We start from the raw sequence: 20,688 nt of genomic DNA, 5'->3' as shown, positions 1-20,688 counted from the left end.
TTGAATATTTTGGCCACCTAATGCAAAGAGAGAACTCATTGGAAAAGACCCTGATGCTGGTAAACATGGAAGGAGAAGAGGACAACAGAAAACAAGATGGATAGATAGCATTATTGAAACAATGAAAATTAAGTTAAGCAAGCTCCAGAAAACAGTGGAGGACAGAAAAGCCTGGAGTGCTATGGTTTATGAGGTCACGAAGAGTCTGACACAGGGGCGTGGCCGAGCTGCGGATGTGAGAGGACGTGTGCGCCGCTAGCGCCGCCGAATATCCTGCCTATTATCCTTCACAACTCCGGACCCGATCGTATACTTACCTTGGGGGTGTCCGTGTGGTGTTCTCCACGTCAGGACGCACCGAGTTTGGGCTCCGGTTCCATCCTCTTCATGGCAAAGGCGGTAAGGCGGCTCCGGCCGGTCCGGCCCAAGATGGCGGCCCCCTGCAGCGGGCTTCTCACAAGGAGAAGTACCTAGAGGCCGCACAGAAGCTCTTCTCCAGACCTGGGTCCCGTGAGTCCCCTTCGGCTGGCGGGTCGGCGCAGTTGGTCTCTCCAGGCTCCCAGTCAGATGCAGATGATACGGTGCCGCTGGGGGACCTCTCACACCAGCTAGGGGATTGGGAGGCGGCAGGCCTGGAGCAAGCCCCGATGCATTCCTCTCCCTCTCCTGACTCAGAGCCCACCCTGAGGGATGTTATGGCGGCTGTTGCATCCTGTACTTCATCCATCACGGCCCTGACTACGGAGCTGAAGGGGGTCAAGGCCGAAATCTCCTTTATGCGCCAAGATATGCAGAAGCTTATAGAGCGCACATCTGCGGTGGAGGGGTGCGTGAGCTCGCTGAAAGATGACATGGCGCCCCTGCAGAGAGAGGTGAAACACACTGCCATCCTTGCTGCTCAACAGGCTGCCAAGCTGGACGACTTGGAGAACAGGATGCGTCGTAATAACATCAGAGCTATTGGCATCCCTGAACGAGCTGAGGGTAAGAACCCTATATCCTTTATTGAGCGATGGTTAACCTCTACATTTGGGCAAGACTCTTTCACCGCCATGTTTTCGGTGGAACGGGCACACCGTGTTCCCATGCGGCCCCTCCCACCGGGCGCCCCACCGCATACATTTATCTTCAAGCTCCTAAACTACAAAGACAGGGACATTATCCTTTCTAAAGCGAGAGAACTGCAGGGGAACCTGAAGATTGACAACGCCAGGATTTCACTGTTCCCCGATTACTCTGCGGAGGTCCAAAAACAGCGGGCGAAGTTTGTGAATGTTAAACGCAGACTCCGGGACCTCAATATTCCCTACGCTATGCTGTTCCCTTCTAAACTCCGGGGGGTTGCCAGAGATGAGGTCTTATTCTTCGACAAGCCTGCGGCGGCTGCTCAGTGGCTGGAAGGTAATGGGGGGGGTGCTGCGAGGTGCGGCCTCTCCTAGACGGGGGGCCCCCGTGAGGCCGGATGTGCGCCCACTTGTCTCTTAGATTGCTCACTTCTTGGCCCTAGACGATTTCTGGATACAAATTGCATTAATGTTCGGAAGCTGTGCTCTGTCTCCCTGACCAGGCGGATGCTATCTGACTGCTACATTTGTGTTGGTCCCCGCCATGTTCGCAGTTTTTGAGGAGATTGCCGTGGCATCTGCAGTCCCTCCCCGGATTCCCCCTTGTTGTCCTGGTTGGACGTTCCCCACTGACTGTTCCTTTTTCGTGCACGTGGCAGACGTGTTCCCCTTCCCATTTTCTATTTTTTTACAGGAACGTGTCTTTGCCCTTGAACTCTATTGCACTACTGCTCTGGCCCACTGCATTGACTATGGAGTGGCCTTCACTTGCTCAAGCTACTAGTTCAGCCCTGACTCTCCGCTTCTGTTTCAGTTTACTGTCCTACTGCATGTTGGGGGCTCTCGTCCGTGCTGCGGTGCCCTCATGGATCTTCCTCTTCAAATCTGGTCTCCCTATCGTGCACATCTGGGTGCACAAGGTGCCTGTATTGCTGGTATCTCCGTTTCGGGATAATGGCTGACACTGTCTGCATTGTGTCATGGAATGTTCGGGGCCTCGGGGACCTGATTAAGCGGACAGCTGTCCTCCGGAATGCTAAACGACTGCAGGCTGACATTGTTTGTTTGCAAGAAACTCATTTGCCCCCGCATACAATCCCTAACTTGGCACCTAGAACATTTAGTCATCAATATCATTCCCTGTTTTCCAGCTATTCCAGGGGGGTGTGTATTCTTATTAGAAAGGTTTGGTTCACCTGTTTGCAAACTGTGATTGACTCCGAGGGTCGCTTTGTAATCCTATTGTGCCAGCTATCTGGTCTGACCTGTATACTTGTAGCGGTGTACATACCGCCAACATATTCCTCTGGGGTCCTCAAACTCATAATAGACCACGTGGCTAAGCTCCCTGTAGTGCCTCTTCTGTTGATAGGAGACTTTAACACTGTAATGGATGTTGCCTGGGACAGGTTTTCCCCTCGCTCCGGTGACTCCCACGTGGCAGGTGGGCCTACGCCCTTCTCCCGGCTGGTGGGGGAATTCGGACTGATGGATGAGTGGCGGTTGGGGCATCCGGGGGTAAGGAAGTATTCCTGCTTCTCGGCGGCTCACTCCGGCCTTTCTAGAATTGACATGGGCTTGGGCAATGGCCCTATACTTCCACTGGTAGCTGGGGCAGATTACGAGCCGAGACTGGTCTCTGATCACTCTCCGCTTTTGGTCCGCCTGACCCTTCCGGTGAGTCGGAGCAGGCCTCTATGGAAACTCAACTCATTTTGGTTAACCCTCTTTCCCAGCCCGGACCCCGTACCGGCCTTGTTGACTGATTTTCTAGCCGGTAACCTCCATACAGCTGAGTTGGGAGTAGTGTGGGATACTGCTAAAGCCTTCCTCAGGGGTCAATTTATTCATATTATAAATGGTATTAAGACTGCTACTAAAGCTTGGGAAAATACTGTGTTGGAGGAGGTGTCTAGAGCTGAGGAGGCTTACATCGCTGACCCGTCAGAAGCTGCTCAGCGTTCATGGTTGGCTGCCCAGTCATTGGCTAAGACGGTGTCGGTTCAACGAGCCGAAAATAAACGTTTCTTTCTGCAACAGAGGTACTTTGAGGAGGGGGAGACCACGGGTCACATGCTGGCTATGCTGGTTCGGGTACAACAACCTGCCGCGTATATACCGGCGATTAGAGACTCTCGGGGGGAGCTCTGGCAGGCCGCGTCCGATGTTGGGAGAGTGATGCGAGAATTCTACGCCGATCTCTACTCCTCCAAAATCACAGCTGGGGTCCGGGAGATTGAAGATTTTCTGGACGCCTGTGAGTTGCCCAGGCTCTCTGCCTCGGATGTGGCTGCGCTTGATGCTCCTCTCACAGAGGACGAAATCTTTGCCGCTTTGAAATCCATGCAGAATGGTAAAGCTCCGGGGGCGGACGGTTTCCCCTCTGAGGTGTATGGCAGGTACGCTGAACAACTGGTTCCGCTCCTGCTGCGGGTTTATAATAAGGCGTTTCGCACAGGGAGCCTTCCGGCTTCTATGTCTGAAGCGATTGTGGTCCTACTGTTAAAACCCGGCAAGGACCCCTTATTGGCAGACTCGTATCGCCACATTTCTCTCCTTACTGCTGATGTAAAAATTTTGGCCAAAATTCTAGCCATGAGACTTTCTCAAGTTATACAGCAAATCATACATAGGGACCAATCGGGTTTTATCCCTACTCGCTCGACTGCGATGAATCTTAGACGTCTTTATCTTAATCTTCAGGTTCCTGTAGATAATCCGGGTAATCGGGCAGTCTTTTCGTTGGATACCGCTAAGGCATTCGACAGTGTCGAATGGACCTACCTGGGGGCGGTATTGCGGCGGTTTGGCGTAGGGGAGAATTTCCTGACCTGGGTCCAAGTACTTTACGCGAACCCGACGGCTAGACTACGCATTAATGGGAACTGTCTGAACCCTTTTGTCTACATAGGGGCACCAAACAGGGATGTCCGCTCTCACCATTGCTATTTGCGTTGGAACCTTTGGCTGCGCGAATCCGCACCTCTCCTGAGATTGTGGGCTTTAGACGGGGTACACGCATGGATGTGGTCTCGCTTTACGCGGATGACACCTTGCTTTACCTCGGCGACACCCTGGGGTCCCTTCAAGCAGTTATGTCCCTCATTAATTTCTTTGGGTCTCTATCGGGATTTTCCATTAACTGGGACAAGTCGGTTCTGATGCCTGCACCTCTCCCTGAGTGTGCCTCAGCGGTAAGGGTAGTTGAGTCATTTAAATACCTGGGGATCGTTGTGACGCCGGATACCTCTGACTATATAGCCCTGAATTTAGTGCCTCTGTTGCATAGATTTCGCTCTAAATGCGCAAGCTGGTGCAAGCTGCCGCTCTCTGTTGCAGGACGTGTGAATTTGATTAAGATGGTCTGGGCTCCTCAGCTCCTGTATGTCCTTCACAATTCACCAGTGTGGATACCCAGGAGATGGTTTCGTAAGATAGACTCCCAATTCCGAGACCTTATTTGGTGTAAAAAGGTTGCTCGCATTAAACTCTCTACGCTGCAGCTGGGAAGGGACTTTGGGGGTTTGGCGGTTCCGGATCCTAGGGTTTATTTCCTTGCCTCCCAGGTTCAGCACATGGGGGGCTGGGATCTACTGGACCCCCTGGACCCCATTGGTTCCATTCTTATGCCTCCGGACTCCTCCCACCCAGTACTGGTCCACCTGGAAGCAGGCTTCGCGAGTGTACGGTCGGGGCTTCCGACGATTAACCTGCTGCAGATGGTCTGGCGATGTGTCAAGGGGATGCTTCGGATCGGGGGATTCCTTGCTAAAACCCCAATCTGGAACAACCGCAACTATAGGGAATTGCTTAAGCTGGAGGGCACGGAACTATGGGAGGAATTTGGTGTTAGCTTCATGTCACAACTGTTTAGACATAACGTGTTGAGGTCTTTTCTGGAGCTCCAAACGGAGTTTGGTTTACCTAGGCATTTTTTTTCAGATACCTGCAACTAAGGCATGCTATCTCAGCCCAATCTCAGCTCTCCACTCTACAATTCACTACACACCGATTGATGGATGAGGTCTTCAGGACCTCGGACAGGAAAGGCATGATCTCTAATGTTTATACTATTTTGCTGAGCTCAATGCAGGATCCGGCCTCCTTGCCTGCTCGCGCTGGGTGGGAGGGAGACCTCGGCCCCATTGATGGTGAGACCTGGGACCTGTGTCTCTCTTCAATTCCGATGGTGTCGGTGTCTGCGTCTCATAAGATCTCGCACCTATTAATGTTTCATAGGGCCTATAGGACACCGGTTTAGTTGTTCCGCTGGGGCCGCAGGTCTTCCCCACTTTGTCCGAAATGCGATAGGGACCAGGGAACGCTTATTCATATGATGTGGAGATGCCCCAAATTGTTTCGGTATTGGTCCACTGTAATTTATACCATATCTAGGATATATAACTTTCAGTTGCTGAGGGATCCGTTGGTCTGCCTACTTGGAGCCCTGGAGGTGGAGACCTTGTCTCCTAATGCACATGTAGCTGTCTTGCGATTGTTATATGTCGCACGCACACTCATTGCTCGATACTGGATATCCTCCTGGGTCCCGAGTGCGGGACAATGGATCACTCAAGTCAACACTTCTCTGGTTAGAGAAAAATTGACGTATCAACACTGAAGGGCACATAAGAAGTTTTCATCACTGTGGCAGCCGTGGCTGGATGATACAGCCTTGGCCCCGCCTCAATTGGTTATGGACAGGATTTTAACAGGTTAAATACTTGTAGTGCGTATAGTGTTTGCTGGCGATACTGCAGTGGACTGCTCCTTCTTGGGCGTTGACATGCTACCTTCCAGTACCTTCCTCCCTTTGTTTCCCTCCTTCCCCCCCTTCCCCTTTTTTTTCCCTCTCTCCCCCCTTCTCACTCTCTTGTTTCTGCCACTGTTCTTCCCCTTTGATTGACACTGTCCATTTTACTTTAGGTGCTGAGCTATAGGTCTTGGTAACGACGATATTTGTATGATGTACCGATTATTGTTTTTTTTTTTTTTTCCTTTGCCTAGCACCTATGTCATATGATTTCTGAAATCACTTTCGCATACCCCTCCTCCCCTACTCTCCAGTTTTGTATTTGCACCTCCTTTACAGATGTCTGGTTTGTCTGACGTTTACTTGACCGTTGACATGGTATGGTATGACTGCATTCAGTGATAATGTAAGGTTTTATTTTTTATACTGCTGGCTTACTGCACTAATGTTCATGCTGAATAGTTTTTTCATGTACTGACTTATTTCTACCATGAACAACAACAACCTTGAACATGAATGACTTCTAGTATGAATATATGCTATTTTTCAGGTCAGTGAATCACCAGTTTGTGAGAGAAAAAAAAATTGGAATGACAGCCCAGGAACTTGCTCCATCCAAAATATAGGTCAGCAATGGCAACTCTGCTGAGAAAATGAAACTGTATCCTGTTGCTAACCTCTTTCTGCAAAGGCTAGTTGCCTGGCTATCTCTTCTATAATTTGAGTCAATGACCCAGAACAAGCATGCAGCAAGTGATGTGAAAAAAGTAGGTACAATTCATCTGCATACTTTTATTGGGTCTGTGATTCAGAAAGTATAAGAGCAAGTACAAACCTGATTCCAAAAAGGTTGGGACACTGTACAAATTGTGAATAAAATCAGAATGCAATGATGTGGAAGTTTCAAATTTCAATATTTTATTCAGAATACAAAATAGATGGCATATCAAATTTTAAACTGAGAAAATGTATCATTTTAAGGGAAAAATAAGTTGATTTAAAATTTCATGGCAACACATCTCAAAAAAGTTGGGACAAGGCTATGTTTACCACTGTGTGGCATCCCCTCTTCTTTTTATAACAGTCTGCAAACGTCTGGGGACTGAGGAGACAAGTTGCTCAAGTTTAGGAATAGGAATGTTGTCCCATTCTTGTCTAATACAGGCTTCTAGTTGCTCAACTGTCTTAGGTCTTCTTTGTCGCATCTTCCTCTTTATGATGCGCCAAATGTTTTCTATGGGTGAAAGATCTGGCATTGTCATGTTGGAAAATGCAAGGTCTTCCCTGAAATAGACGACGTCTGAATGGGAGCATATGTTGTTCTGGAACTTGGATAAACCTTTCAGCATTGATGGTGCCTTTCCAGATGTGTAAGCTGCCCATGCCACATGCACTCATGCAACCCCATACCATCAGAGATGCAGGCTTCTGAACTGAGCGCTGATAACAACTTGGGTTTTCCTTGTCCTCTTTAGTCTGGATGACATGGCGTCCCAGTTTTCCAAAAAGAACTTCAAATTTTGATTCGTCTGACCACAGAACAGTTTTCCACTTTGCCACAGTCCATATTAAATGAGCCTTGGCTCTGAGAAAATGCCTGTGCTTCTGGATCATGTTTAGATATGGCTTCTTTTTTGGCCTATAGAGTTTTAGCCGGCAACGGCGAATGGCACGGTGGATTGTGTTCACTGACAATGTTTTCTGGAAGTATTCCTGAGCCCATGTTGTGATTTCCATTACAGTGGCATTCCTGTATGTCAGGGGTTTTCAAACTATGGCCCTCCAGTTGTTCAGGAACTACAAATCCCATCATGACTAGTCAATTTTTTGAATGTCAGAGTTTTACAATGCCTCATGGGATGTGTAGTTCTGCAACAGCTGGAGGGTCGTAGTTTGAGGATCCCTGCTGTATGTGATGCAGTGCCGTCTAAGGGCCCGAAGATCACGGGGCATCCAGTATGGTTTTCCAAACTTGACCCTTACGCACAGAGATTGTTCCAGATTCTCTGAATCTTTTGGATGATATTATGCACTGTAGATGATGATAACTTCAAACTCTTTGCAATTTTCTCTGAGAAACTCCTTTCTGATATTGCTCCACTATTTTTCGCTGCAGCATTGGGGGAATTGGTGACCCTCTGCCCATCTTGACTTCTGAGAGACACTGCCACTCTGAGAGGCTCTTTTTATACCCAACCATGTTGCCAATTGACCTAATAAGTTGCAAATTGGTCCTCCAGCTGTTCCTTATATGTACATTTAACTTTTCCGTCCTCTTATTGCTACCTGTCCCAACTTTTTTGGAATGTGTAGCTCTCATGAAATCCAAAATGAGCCAATATTTGGCATGACATTTCAAAATGTCTCACTTTCAACATTTGATATGTTATCTATATTATATTGTGAATAAAATATAAGTTTATGAGATTTGAATATTAATCCATTCCTTTTTTACTCACAATTTGTACAGTGTCCCAACTTTTTTGGAATTGGGTTGGTAGATCAGTATCACAGCCAGGCAACTAGCATTTTAAGAGAGAGATCAGTCATGACAGCCAATATATTTTTCTGTGCACAGGTTTTATTTAAACATAAAGTGCCTTGAAAAAGTATTCACGCTCCTTAAAATGTTCCACCTTTTGTCATGTTACAACCAAAAAACATACATTCATTTTGTTGAGATTTTATGTGCTAGACCAACACAAAGTGGCACATAATTGTGAAGTGAAAGAAAAATGATAAATTGTTTTCGAATACTTTTACAAATAAATATGTAAAAAGTGTGGTGTGCACTTGTATTCAGCCCCCCTGAGTCAATACTTTGTAGAACCAACTTTCGCTGCAATTACAGCTGCAAGTCTTTTTGGGGATGTTTCTACCAGCTTTGCACATCTAGAGAGTGACGTTTTCCCCCATTCTTTTATGCAAAATAGCTCAAGTTCTGCCAGATTGCATTGAGAGTGTCTGTGAACAGCAATTTTTAAGTTTTGCCACAGATTTTCAATTGGATTTGGGTCTGGACTTTGACTGGACCATTTTAACACATGAATATGCTTTGATCTAAACAATTCCATTGTAGCTCTGGTTGTATGATTAGGATCCTTGTCCTGCTGGTAGGTGAACCTCCACCCCAGTCTCAAGTCTTTTGCAGACTCCAACAGGTTTTTTGCTAAGTTGTAAGATTGCCCTGTATTTTGCTCCATCCATAGTCCCATCAACTCTGACCAGCTTTCCTGTCCCTGCTGAAGAAAAGCATCCCCACAACATGATGCTGCCACCAACATAATGTTTCACGGTGGGGATGGTGTGTTCAGGGTGATGTGCAGTGTTAGTTTTCTGCCACACACAGCATTTTGCTTTTAGGCCAAAAAGCTAAATTTTGGTCTCATCTGACCAGAGCACCTTATTCCACATGTTTGCTGTGTCCCCCACATGGCTTCTCGCAAACTGCAAAAAAACTTTCAACAATGGCTTTCTTCTTGCCACTCTTCCATGAAGGCCAGATTTGTGGAGTGCACAACTAATAGTTGATCTGTGGAAAGATTCTCCCACCTGAGTTACCATGGGCCTCTTGGCTGATTTTTTGATTAATGCTCTCCTTCTCTGGCCTGTCAGTTTAGGTGGACAGCCATGTCTTGGTAGGTTTGCACTTTGCAGTTGTGCCATACTCTTTCCATTTTCGGATGATGGATTGAACAGTACTCCGCGAGATGTTCAAAGCTTGGGATATTTTTTTATAACCTAACCCTGCTTTAAACTTCTCCACAACATTATCCCTGACCTGTCTGGTGGGTTCATTGGCCTTTATGATGCTCTTTGTTCACTAAGGTTCTCTAACAAACCTCTGAGGGCTTCACAGAACAGCTTAGGGGTATCAGAATATATTTCACATATTTACAGTGCCTTTCGAAAGTATTCGGCCCCCTTGAACTTTGCAACCTTTTGCCACATTTCAGGCTTCAAACATAAAGATATAAAACTGTAATTTTTTGTGAAGAATCAAAAACAAGTGGGACACAATCATGAAGTGGAACTAAATTTATTGGATATTTCAAACTTTGTTAACAAATAAAAAACTGAAAAATTGGGCGTTCAAAATTATTCAGCCCCTTTACTTTCAGTGCAGCAAACTCTCTCCAGAAGTTCAGTGAGGATCTCTGAATGATCCAATGTTGACCTAAATGACTAATGATGATAAATAGAATCCACCTGTGTGTAATCAAGTCTCTGTATAAATGCACCTGCACTGTGATAGTCTCAGAGGTCCGTTTAAAGCGCAGAGAGCATCATGAAGAACAAGGAACACACCAGGCAGGTCAGAGATACTGTTGTGGAGAATTTTAAAGCCGGATTTGGATACAAAAAGATTTCCCAAGCTTTAAACATCCCAAGGAGCACTGTGCAAGCGATGATATTGAAATGGAAGGAGTATCAGACCACTGCAAATCTACGAAGACCTGGCCGTCCCTCTAAACTTTCAGCTCATACAAGGAGAAGACTGATCAGAGATGCAGCCAAGAGGCCCATGATCACTCTGGATGAACTGCAGAGATCTACAGCTGAGGTGGGAGACTCTGTCCATAGGACAACAATCAGCCGTATACTGCACAAATCTGGCTTTTATGGAAGAGTGGCAAGAAGAAAGCCATTTCTTAAAGATATCCATAAAAAGTGTTGTTTAAAGTTTGCCACAAGCCACCTGGGAGACACACCAAACATGTGGAAGAAGGTGCTCTGGTCAGATGAAACCAAAATCGAACTTTTTGGCAACAATGCAAAACGTTATGTTTGGCGTAAAAGCAACACAGCTCCTCACCCTGAACACACCATCCCCACTGTCAAACATGGTGGTGGCAGCATCATGGTTTGGGCCTGCTTTTCTTCAGCAGAGACAGGGAAGATGGTTAAAATTGATGGGAAGATGGATGGAGCCAAATACAGGACCATTCTGGAAGAAAACCTGATGGAGTCTGCAAAAGACCTGAGACTGGGACGGAGATTTGTCTTCCAACAAGACAATGATTCAAAACATAAAGCAAAATCTACAATGGAATGGTTCACAAATAAACATATCCAGGTGTTAGAATGGCCAAGTCAAAGTCCAGACCCGAATCCAATCGAGAATCTGTGGAAAGAACTGAAAACTGCTGTTCACAAACGCTTTCCATCCAACCTCACTGAGCTCGAGCTGTTTTGCAAGGAGGAATGGGCAAAAATTTCAGTCTCTCGATGTGCAAAACTGATAGAGACATACCCCAAGCGACTTACAGCTGTAATTGCAGCAAAAGGTGGCGCTACAAAGTATTAAATTAAGGGGGCTGAATAATTTTGTACGCCCAATTTTTCAGTTTTTTATTTGTTAAAAAAGTTTGAAATATCCAATAAATTTCGTTCCACTTCATGATTGTGTCCCACTTGTTGATTCTTCACAAAAAAAATACAGTTTTATATCTTTATGTTTGAAGCCTGAAATGTGGCAAAAGGTCGCAAAGTTCAAGGGGGCCGACTACTTTCGCAAGGCACTGTATTTGTAAAAAATTCTGAAAACCATTTATCATTTTCCTTCCACTTCACAATTATATGCCACTTTGTGTTGGTCTACCCCATACAATCCCAATAAAATACATTTAGGTTTTTGGTTGTAACATGACAAAAGGTAGAACATTTCAAGGGGTATGAAATTACTTTTTCAAGGCACTGTACATAGAAAGCCAATTAACCTTATTTTTATAATTTCTATTGATCTATGTACCGTGATCAAATTCTGAATTTGATTTGACTTAAATTTTTAGTCTTTTTATATGTTTATTAGGATTTGTGAATTGAGCTAGATACTGATGCATTACCTATTTCAGCTCCTGCACCTGTGTTCTACTTCTGGTCCAGAACATGTTTTACACATCAAATATGGGGCTATTATTTTTTAAAAAAATATTTCAATTATTTATACCACCAAAATAAAAAATATTTTTTTCAGGACACACAAAGTTTTTTCTTTTGGCAGTATTATTTTGTAAAGATTATTTGGCAATATGGCATTATCTGCTCTTTAAATACACAAATGAAATGGAATGTAACAATTGGTATTATAGAGTACGCATGGGGAGGCTGATTTACTAAAAAAAAAAAAAGTTGGGAACAGTGTGAATATTTTAAATAACTTTAAAAAACGAATACCTATTTCTTCAAATGCCCAATCATGTGCAGATACATTAAGTAATCAGGAATTTCCATTGCATATGATTAGATATTTGAAGTGAATTGTCACACAATTTATTGAGTAAAAATATTTAACTACTTTAGAAATGTTACCCAGCTACTTATCTTCTGCTATTATACTCTGGTGCCATGATGAGTTAACTGCTATGTGCATGCACGGGAGTTAAAGTGTTACTAAACCTAGGACCCTGCATTCATTATATCTGGTGTCCCACAGTACACAGAACATGGAAATGCAATTATTTTAGTAAATATAAACAGCTTAATACCTTTTCTCATCAGCAGTTAGAGCAGTCTTTTGACTTCTATCAGTGTCTGGTTAAAGCATGTGAGAGGAGTTTTCATTTTGCCCTGATTGTCCTATGATGCTGCATGATCCCTGACCCTCTGTCTGGACTGTGCTCATTGGCCCTGTGCTGATCACATGCATTCTCCCAAGAAAAAAAAAATAACACTCTAGCAAAACACACCAAACTAAGCATGTACAGCTTGCCCCCAAGACTGTGTTCTATCAGCAGATAAATTGGGGACTGTGGAAGAAAGGTAAGAAGAGAGAAGACAGGACCAAACATTTTTTTTACACAATGCAGAGGATTAACCCCTTGGGTTCCACAAGCATGCTTTACTGCATATACAGACTGATGTTACTGTTTTGGGTTTAGTAATGCCCCATACACACGTGCAGATTATCTGCAGACTTTTGTCTGTAGACTTACCAAAACCATATAATATGAGGTCAAACCTAAACACTTTCAATTTGTATGCAATCCGGCAGGCCCTTGCACTACATAGAAAAGGTAAGTCTGCAGACAAAAGTCTGCAGATAATCTGCACGTGTGTACGGGGCATAACAGTTTAAGTCATCCTGAGCTTGCCAATCAAGTTGGCTGAAGATACCAAACCTAGAAAAAGACTGGGTAGAGATGTCAGTGCCAGCAAGAGAGTTTGCAGAAGTCCCATCGCTGCAGTAAAGGAAAGTTTAATTCTGCTTTAAAGCGGTATTAGACCTAAAAACAAACATTTAGTATATTGCAGAATACCAATTCTTAGATGTGATGGCTGCATTAGTTTTCTTTTCTAGGCTTTCTCTCTTGTATTAGCAAATCTGCTGTTCAAAAAAAAAAAAAAAAAGCTGTTCTGCAAATGTAGCAGTTACAGGGATATACATTGATGCTGACAGAAGTGCTTACAATGGTCAGCTTTTGTTTATGCAAAACTTTTATCCCAAAAGGAAAAACTATTTACTATGTAACTGATTATAAAGTGTTAGCTGGAGTTTGGCTTCAATTTGATAGTGTATCTCAATCTGCTAGTACATCTAACAGTCCCCTTTTCCTAAACTGACAATGTTGCTGTCCAGAGGTGCTCCTGTGCTCCTTTATTCCGAGTGGGGGCACTCTAAAACTGAAGGGGTGTTACTGGCGAGGCCAGCAGGTGAAAGCAGAGGGGGAAAAGCCTAAAAAGAAAATGAATGCAGCCACAACATCTACAAATTGATAAGTTGCAATATATTTTTTGGGATTATTACCACTTTAAGTTTCTGGTACAAGGTATAACAATGTTATTTACAAATAAAACAAAAAATGAACAAAATCAAAACAAAAAAGTTTAAGAGCCCATTCACATTAGCGCGACTTGTCAGGCAACTTGTCAGCCTGACAAGTCGCGCTCGGTCACGGTCCATTGATTAGCACAGGACCCATTCTAATAGGAGCGACACAAGTCGCTCCGACTTAGAAAAAGGGTACTGTACTACTTTGGGGCGACCTGGAGGCGACTTTCATAGACTTCCATTATGTGAAGTCTCTGCAAGTCGCGCGGAAGTCGCGGTGCACAGCGTTGCATGCGACTTTACAGGTTGCCCCCCAAAGTCGTGTCGCGCTAGTCTGAATGGGCTCTAAATGTAAGTGCAAGTCGAGAAAAAGAAATTGCCAGGAGGAAATAGGGAAGAGGGAGTTTATTAGGGCTGATTATGGTAAACTAAAATTATTAGGGGGTTAACCACTTAAGCCTCGGAAGATTTTACCCCCTTCCTGACCAGGGGGTATTTTGCGATTCGGCACTGAGTGACTTTAACGGACAATTGCGCGGTTGTGCGACGCTGTACCTAAACGAATTTGACGTCCTTTTTTTCCCACAAACAGAGCTTTCTTTTGGTGGTATTTGATCACCTGTGCGATTTTTTGATCATGCGCTATAAACAAAAAAGAGCGTCAATTTTGCAAAAATAACAATATTTTTCACATATTTTTATATGTAATTCCCCCCCCCCCAAAAAATGTAAAAATCAAAATTTTTTAACATTTTCGGGCAATGGTTTTATGCTACATATGTTTGGTAAAAAAAAAATCGCAAAAAGCGTATTATGATTGGTTTGCGCAAAAGTTATTGCGTTTACTAACAAAGGAAAAGATTTTTGTCATTTTTGTTGTTTTTTTTTTTTACGCGTAATGGCGGCGATCTTTTTTGCGGGACTGCGACATTGTGGCGGACAGATCGGACCCTTGACTGACATTTTTGACACTTTTGGGGTTACCAGTGACATTTCTACAGTAATCAGTGCTATACATATGCACTGTTACTGTAAAATGACACTGGTAGTGAAGGGGTTAACTTTTTTTTGAGAGGGAGGGGTGGTGTGTGTCCCTAGGGGCGTGATTCTAACTGTGATTGGCTGTGGCTTGAGCTGTAGGAACAGTGATCAACGGTCCTACATAGTAGAACCGTATGATCACTGTTTCTACACAGGGGAGAATGACAGGCGGCTTGTTTACATTAGCCGCCTGCCTTTCTCCCTCTCCACCCGACGATCGCGAGTGACCGGCGGACATCGGGTCCGCTGGTCACACGTGCGGGGGAGTCCGCGACCTCCCCAGAGCTCGCTCGCTCCCCAGAGCCTCACAGGCTAGCGACGTACCGGTACGTCGCTTTGCCTGTGAGGGCTGACCGCCGCAGTATATGTACTTGCGGCGGTCGGCAAGTGGTTAATCAATTAAGGATTGTAAGCATGAGAATCACTCCCAAAAAAATTAATTATGATTACTCTTTATCATAATTGGGACACCCAAGGCTTCCGCTGTGGTCACTGGGCTTTAATAATGGTTCCTAGATAAATGAAGCTTGTGGTAATATTGCTACAATGTATTCTGATTAGTTCTGTTAGGGTACGTTCACATTGGAGGCTGGTTTGAAATTGTGCGACTTCAGCTGAACTTGCACAATTTCAAACCCACATTTTATTGCGAGTTTGGGGGCGATTTGAAAGATATCCATACAGGTTCATGCACAGATATCTATTGAAATCATCCCCCAAGTCGCCAAAAGTAGTGCAGGAACTAGTTTTGGAAATCGGTACGGCGTCGCAAAGTCGGCATCACACTGATTCGGACAGTGCTATTGCTGGCAATAGGCTGCAATTTGACATGTGATTTGACATGTCAAATCACCCCAATGTAAAGGGGGGCTTAAATGCAGATCAAATGACTGGCCTTTCACCATCATACAATCTCTGTTCCCCCAACATCACAATTATTGAAAAAAAAAAAAGTTTTGTTTTCACTTAAATTATTAATCCTCCTGGACAGGAAGATTTTCCTCCTTAATGACCCGGCCATTTTTTGCGATTCGGCACTGCATTATTTTAAGGGAAAATTGCGCAGTCGTATGACGCTGTACCCCTAAAAAAATTGATGTCCTTTTTTTCCAAGAAATGGAGCTTTCTTTTGGTGGTATTTGATCAGCTGTGTGGTTTTTTTTTTTTTGTGCTATAAACAAAAAAAGCGACAATTCTTGGAAAAAAAAAAAAAAACAATATTTTTCACTTTCTGCTATATAACATTCCCAATGAAAAAAAAAATTAAAAAATTAAAAATTTTCATCATTTTAGGCAAATTTGTATTCTGCCACATATGTTTGGTAAAAAAAAATCCCAATAGGCGTATTTTGATTGGTTTGCGCAAAAGATATTGCATCTACAAACTAGGGGAAAGATTTATGTAATTTGTTTTTTTTTTTTTTACTAGTAATGACAGCAATCAGCAATTTTTAGCGGGACTGCACCATTGCAGGGGACAAACAGTGACAAACAGTGACAGATTACAGTGTTCAGCATAGCTGAAGATGCGATCTGTCCCTGTGTCACTCAGTCACCTCCCCCCACACAAGGTAGAAAGCACCAGGCATACATTAACCCCTCCCTCTCCAATAAAATTAACCCCTTCCCTGCCAGTGTCATTTTTACAGTAACAGTGCATATTTATAGCACTGATTACTGTAGAAATGTCACTGGTGCCCCCAAAAGTGTCAAAAATGTCAGTCAAGGGTCCGATTTGTCCGCCGCAATGTCGCAGTCCTGCAAAAAAAATCGCAGATCGCCGCCATTACTCGTTAAAAAAAAAAACACCAAAAATGACAGAAATCTTTCCCTTAGTTAGTAAACGCAATAACTTTTGTGCAAACCAATCAAAATAAGCTTATTGTGATTTTCTTTTACCAAACATAGGTAGCAGAAAACAAATTGGCCAAAAATGTAAAAAAATTTTGATTTTTACATTTTTTTGGGGGGGAATTTCATATAAAAAAATGTTAAAAATATTGTTATTTTTTCAAAATAAACACTCTTTTTTTGTTTATAGCGCAAAAAGTAAAAATCGCACAGGTCATCAAATACCACCAAAAGAAAGCTCTGTTTGTGGGAAAAAAGGACGTAAATTTTGGTACGGCATCGCACGACTGCACAATTGTCAGTTATGCCCCATACACACGTGCAGATTATCTGCAGACTTTTGTCTGCAGACTTACCAAAACCATATAATATGAGGTCAAACCTAAACACTTTCAATTTGTATGCAATCCGGCGGGCCCTTGCACTACATAGAAAAGGTAAGTCTGCAGATAATCTGCACGTGTATACAGGGCATTAAAGTCGCACAGCGCCGAATCGCAAAAAGTGGCCTGGACGTAAGACAGCAAAATCCTCCAGGGGTAAGTGGTTAATTAAACAATCTGAAGTTAGAAGCTGATTGGCTACCATACACAGCTGCACCAAATTTTGCACTCTCCAGTTTTAGTAATTCAACCCTACAGGTACTTCCAAAATGTTAGTCTGCTTACATTGTGGAAAGGAATGATAAGGTGTACTTACTTGCTACAATGAGTTTAGTGCCAGAGCTAAACACCTGATGAGAAACTCCTAACGAAGCTCCTTTTGCGCAAAAGTAATTGGCAGCATCTTCATGTGTGATATTCTTTATATCAAGTTGATACTTTACTTTGTTTTTGCCTTTCATTTGCACTACGTGAGCAGAAAACTTTTCAAGGAAAAGCCCTTCATCAAAGACAGTCTTCTCACCAACAACAGAGATCATCCTCTTCAAGGCTTCATTTGGTTTCTGGGAATACCAAAAAAGATTGGAACCTTCCTTCACGCTGCATTCAATTTGTACCTTTAAAAACTTTCCTCCAGCCTTGGTTTGAGATGGGTGGATTTGCTCAATATCAATGTTTCCATCTAGTGAAGAAAGATCACAATAAATAGGTATAAAATGTAGGAATATGATATACATAAAAAACAGATATGTCTATGTTCTATAAATACATACATGCTGTAAATAGAATCAGGATCAAAAGGTAAAGGTGCAGCATGGTGTTTGGAAAAGCTTTCTCTTTGTACTACAACTAAAAGTTACCGGTTTGTGTTTTGCAAAGCTTTTATAAACCACTTCCTATGTGTGGTCTTCTAGTTCAGGAAATCCCAAAGAAAGATTTATGTGTTGTTCAACCCAGAGGTCCAACTAGATATGGACAATTCATGGAAAATCCACTGTGCCAGTCATTTGCTAGAGTGGAGCCCATTCCTTCCTCCACCGGGTGATCATTTATTTAAAATATTCCAAAGTAGCATTTATCAGTCCACTAAGCACAAAGTGAATCAATCCAATCATCCCTAGCTTAAACCATAGATAGGAGCACCAGCCCAAAACCATAAAAAAAAAAAAAAAAAAAGATAACAAAAAAGAGAGACCAAGATCATATGTTTCTTCAGGCCTACAAGAACAAGATAAAAAAAAATAACGATGGAAAATTAGGTCTAGAAATGCAATATGAATACATAATTTAGAACAGTGTTTCTCAACCTTTTTTCAGTCGAGACACCCTTTAAAAATTATAGACAATCTCAAGGCACCCTTTAAAATTATGGACAGTCTCGAGGCGCCCTTTAAAATTATGGACAGTCTCGAGGCGCCCTTTAAAATTATGGACAGTCTCAAGGCGCTCTTTAAAATTATGGACAGTCTCGAGGTGCCCTTTAAAATGATGGACAGTCTCAAGGCACCCGATTCTCAAAAGTAAAAAAACTATTCTAATAGCTTTATATAATGCAGCAACATCCGCACTTGGACACCCAATATTAGAGGTGATCTATTCTTCCAAAGCAAATACACTTTTGCACACTGATACTGATTAGTATTCCAGTGTTTCTCTTCTCCCTCAATTTCTCTTCATCATGTCACCCCAGTGCTGAGGGAGAGCAGCAGGGGGAGGGTCAAACAAGGATTCTGTGGAGGCAACAGACATCCTCCTCATTAACTGATGACATTGGTTGTCGGGGTGCCAGTGTCTAGAAAGTTGTAATTGTGCATAATGAAAACGCATGACTTTGTGTAACTAAAAGGCAGGCTTCATTCACCTGCTGCCTTGTATACCATTTTGATAAATTTTTAGGCATTTTGCCAAGGCACCCCTGAAGAAACTTCAAGGCACCCTGGTTGAAAAAGGCTGATCTAGAACATCACATAATGTCATAATATCAACAATTCTGTCACATGAACTTCAGTATTCATGGTTCAGTAAGGTTCCTTTCACACTTGTGAGATGGCAAAGTCATGCGACTTGCATTGCGACCTTACAGTGTAACTTTAATCTGACTTTACATTCTCTGGACCAAAAACCCATCAAAAGTTGGACCAAGGTAGTGCAATAACCTTTTCTGAAGTTGCAGCGACTTCAGTGGTATCAGTAGGAATGGCTCTCATAGTCATAGACACACATTGAATTTCACATGTCCTGTAACTTGGGGTCTCGCAAGTCAAATGCTAAGTCGCAGAAGTGTGAAATGAGCCTTAGAGAATGTTAAAAGATACAAATGAAATACCTAGTAAAATATCTGCAATCATAGGCTGCAGGATAGAAAATTGCAGAATTTTCTCCCTATCAACACAGTAGACAGCGCCATTCCCATACCTTTAATTTCATATTTTTATATAGTCTTTGGCTATATTTCTGGGAGGCTGCAGCCTACTCGCATACCCATTATATATTCCTTAGCGCGGAGTTCAACACTTTCAGAATCCCTCCCACAGTGCCTAATGTTCTGCCGACGGGGGGAGACCCCTGCTTGCAGAACACAATGATCACTGCTAGCAGCTATAGCCGCTGGCAGTAATCTCATGCAAAACATACAGTACAACAGGCTGGTTGTACTAAGTCGATCAATAGATCGACCTTAGTACAACCAGTTTCGGCACTAGGCTTTACTAATCCCCTCTGCTCTGATCCTCCTGAAGCGCAGCCAGGGGGAGAGAGAGAAGTGCCCCCTATCCAGTCGGTACCAATCGCTCCTGCGTACATTCATAACTAAAGCATAATAACTGTGTTTACCATGCTTCCGTTTGTGAATAAACATGAAGCTGCTCTGTACAGAGCATTTCTCATTCATTCACTGTCCAGTGCAGGTGAGGCTGCAGAGAAAGGGACTGAGAAATCTTATGTCCTCAGTATTTTTCGGTGTTTAAAAAGTGAGAAATCTGGGGCCTGTTTAGACCCCTGATATTTAAAATTCTAAAGACTCTAAAACATATATATATAAAATAAAAGAATAAATACACAATGAAGGGTTTGTTCACATGTGCTTTGGTTTCTGAACAGTGATCTGCATTTTTATAGAGCATTTGAAAGGTGATAAGGAGGTGTTGAAGTGCCTCCTCACTACCTATTATATCTTCAACCCTGTACTAGTATGCTGCAGCCATGTGCGTTGCAAGCAGTTTTAGGTTGCTTACAGAGCAGCACCATTCACTTGAATAGGTAATGTCCGACAGGTAGTATAATTCATGTTGCGGCTGTGAAACAAAGCATCACGGAAGCAGTGTGTGTACATCCCTGTGTGCTGCCTCTTTAGCTAAAGGGGTAGTGGTTGAGGCACCCTAGGGGTGCCAGATTGTCCCCTCCTGGCCATCATATTTTAACTAAACTCACCTTTTAATCACACCCACTTTTTAACCATACAAAGCTTTTTGCCATGGCATGCTCTGCAGGTCACTGTACCCCTGAAATGCTCCTCATTCTCAACTTCAAAATTAGGGAGGTATGCCCTACATCCTTACACTCACACACCCTCAAACACAGCGAAACACAGACTGAGGGTACAGCGCTATTGTATTGGCCCTGTACCATGTGATCACTGTGACCAATCACAGTTATCACGGTTCTTACTAGTAAACACAGACTTTCATTCATAAAGCCTGTGTTTACTACTGGGATCTCTGTGATTAATGGCTGCATGAATGCAGCTAAACAGTGTTAGAACCAATAGCTTATACAGTCATCATTACTGTATTGGCAATCACTGTATAAATAGAACTCATCACTCCC

General features: G+C 43.3%; 1 protein-coding gene across 1 annotated transcript in view; it reads right to left on the bottom strand.

Annotated features, from left to right (window-relative positions):
• Positions 1 to 17,718, bottom strand: part of LOC309555752 (immunoglobulin kappa light chain-like) — a 44,969-nt gene extending 27,251 nt beyond the window's left edge. Inside the window, exons 1-2 of the mRNA XM_082257839.1 lie at positions 17,637 to 17,718; positions 17,180 to 17,545 (exon numbers count right to left, since the gene is read on the bottom strand). Of these exons, the coding sequence (XP_082113965.1) occupies positions 17,180 to 17,545; positions 17,637 to 17,679 (409 nt within the window). The 5' untranslated portion in view covers positions 17,680 to 17,718. The remainder of the gene's footprint in view (positions 1 to 17,179; positions 17,546 to 17,636) is intronic.
• Positions 17,719 to 20,688: the final 2,970 nt, after the last annotated feature.

The sequence above is a fragment of the Pelophylax lessonae genome (genome assembly GCF_965119305.1).
Source record: "Pelophylax lessonae genome assembly, chromosome: 5".
Lineage (NCBI taxonomy): Eukaryota > Metazoa > Chordata > Amphibia > Anura > Ranidae > Pelophylax > Pelophylax lessonae.
This window is presented reverse-complemented; position numbering and strand designations above follow the sequence as displayed.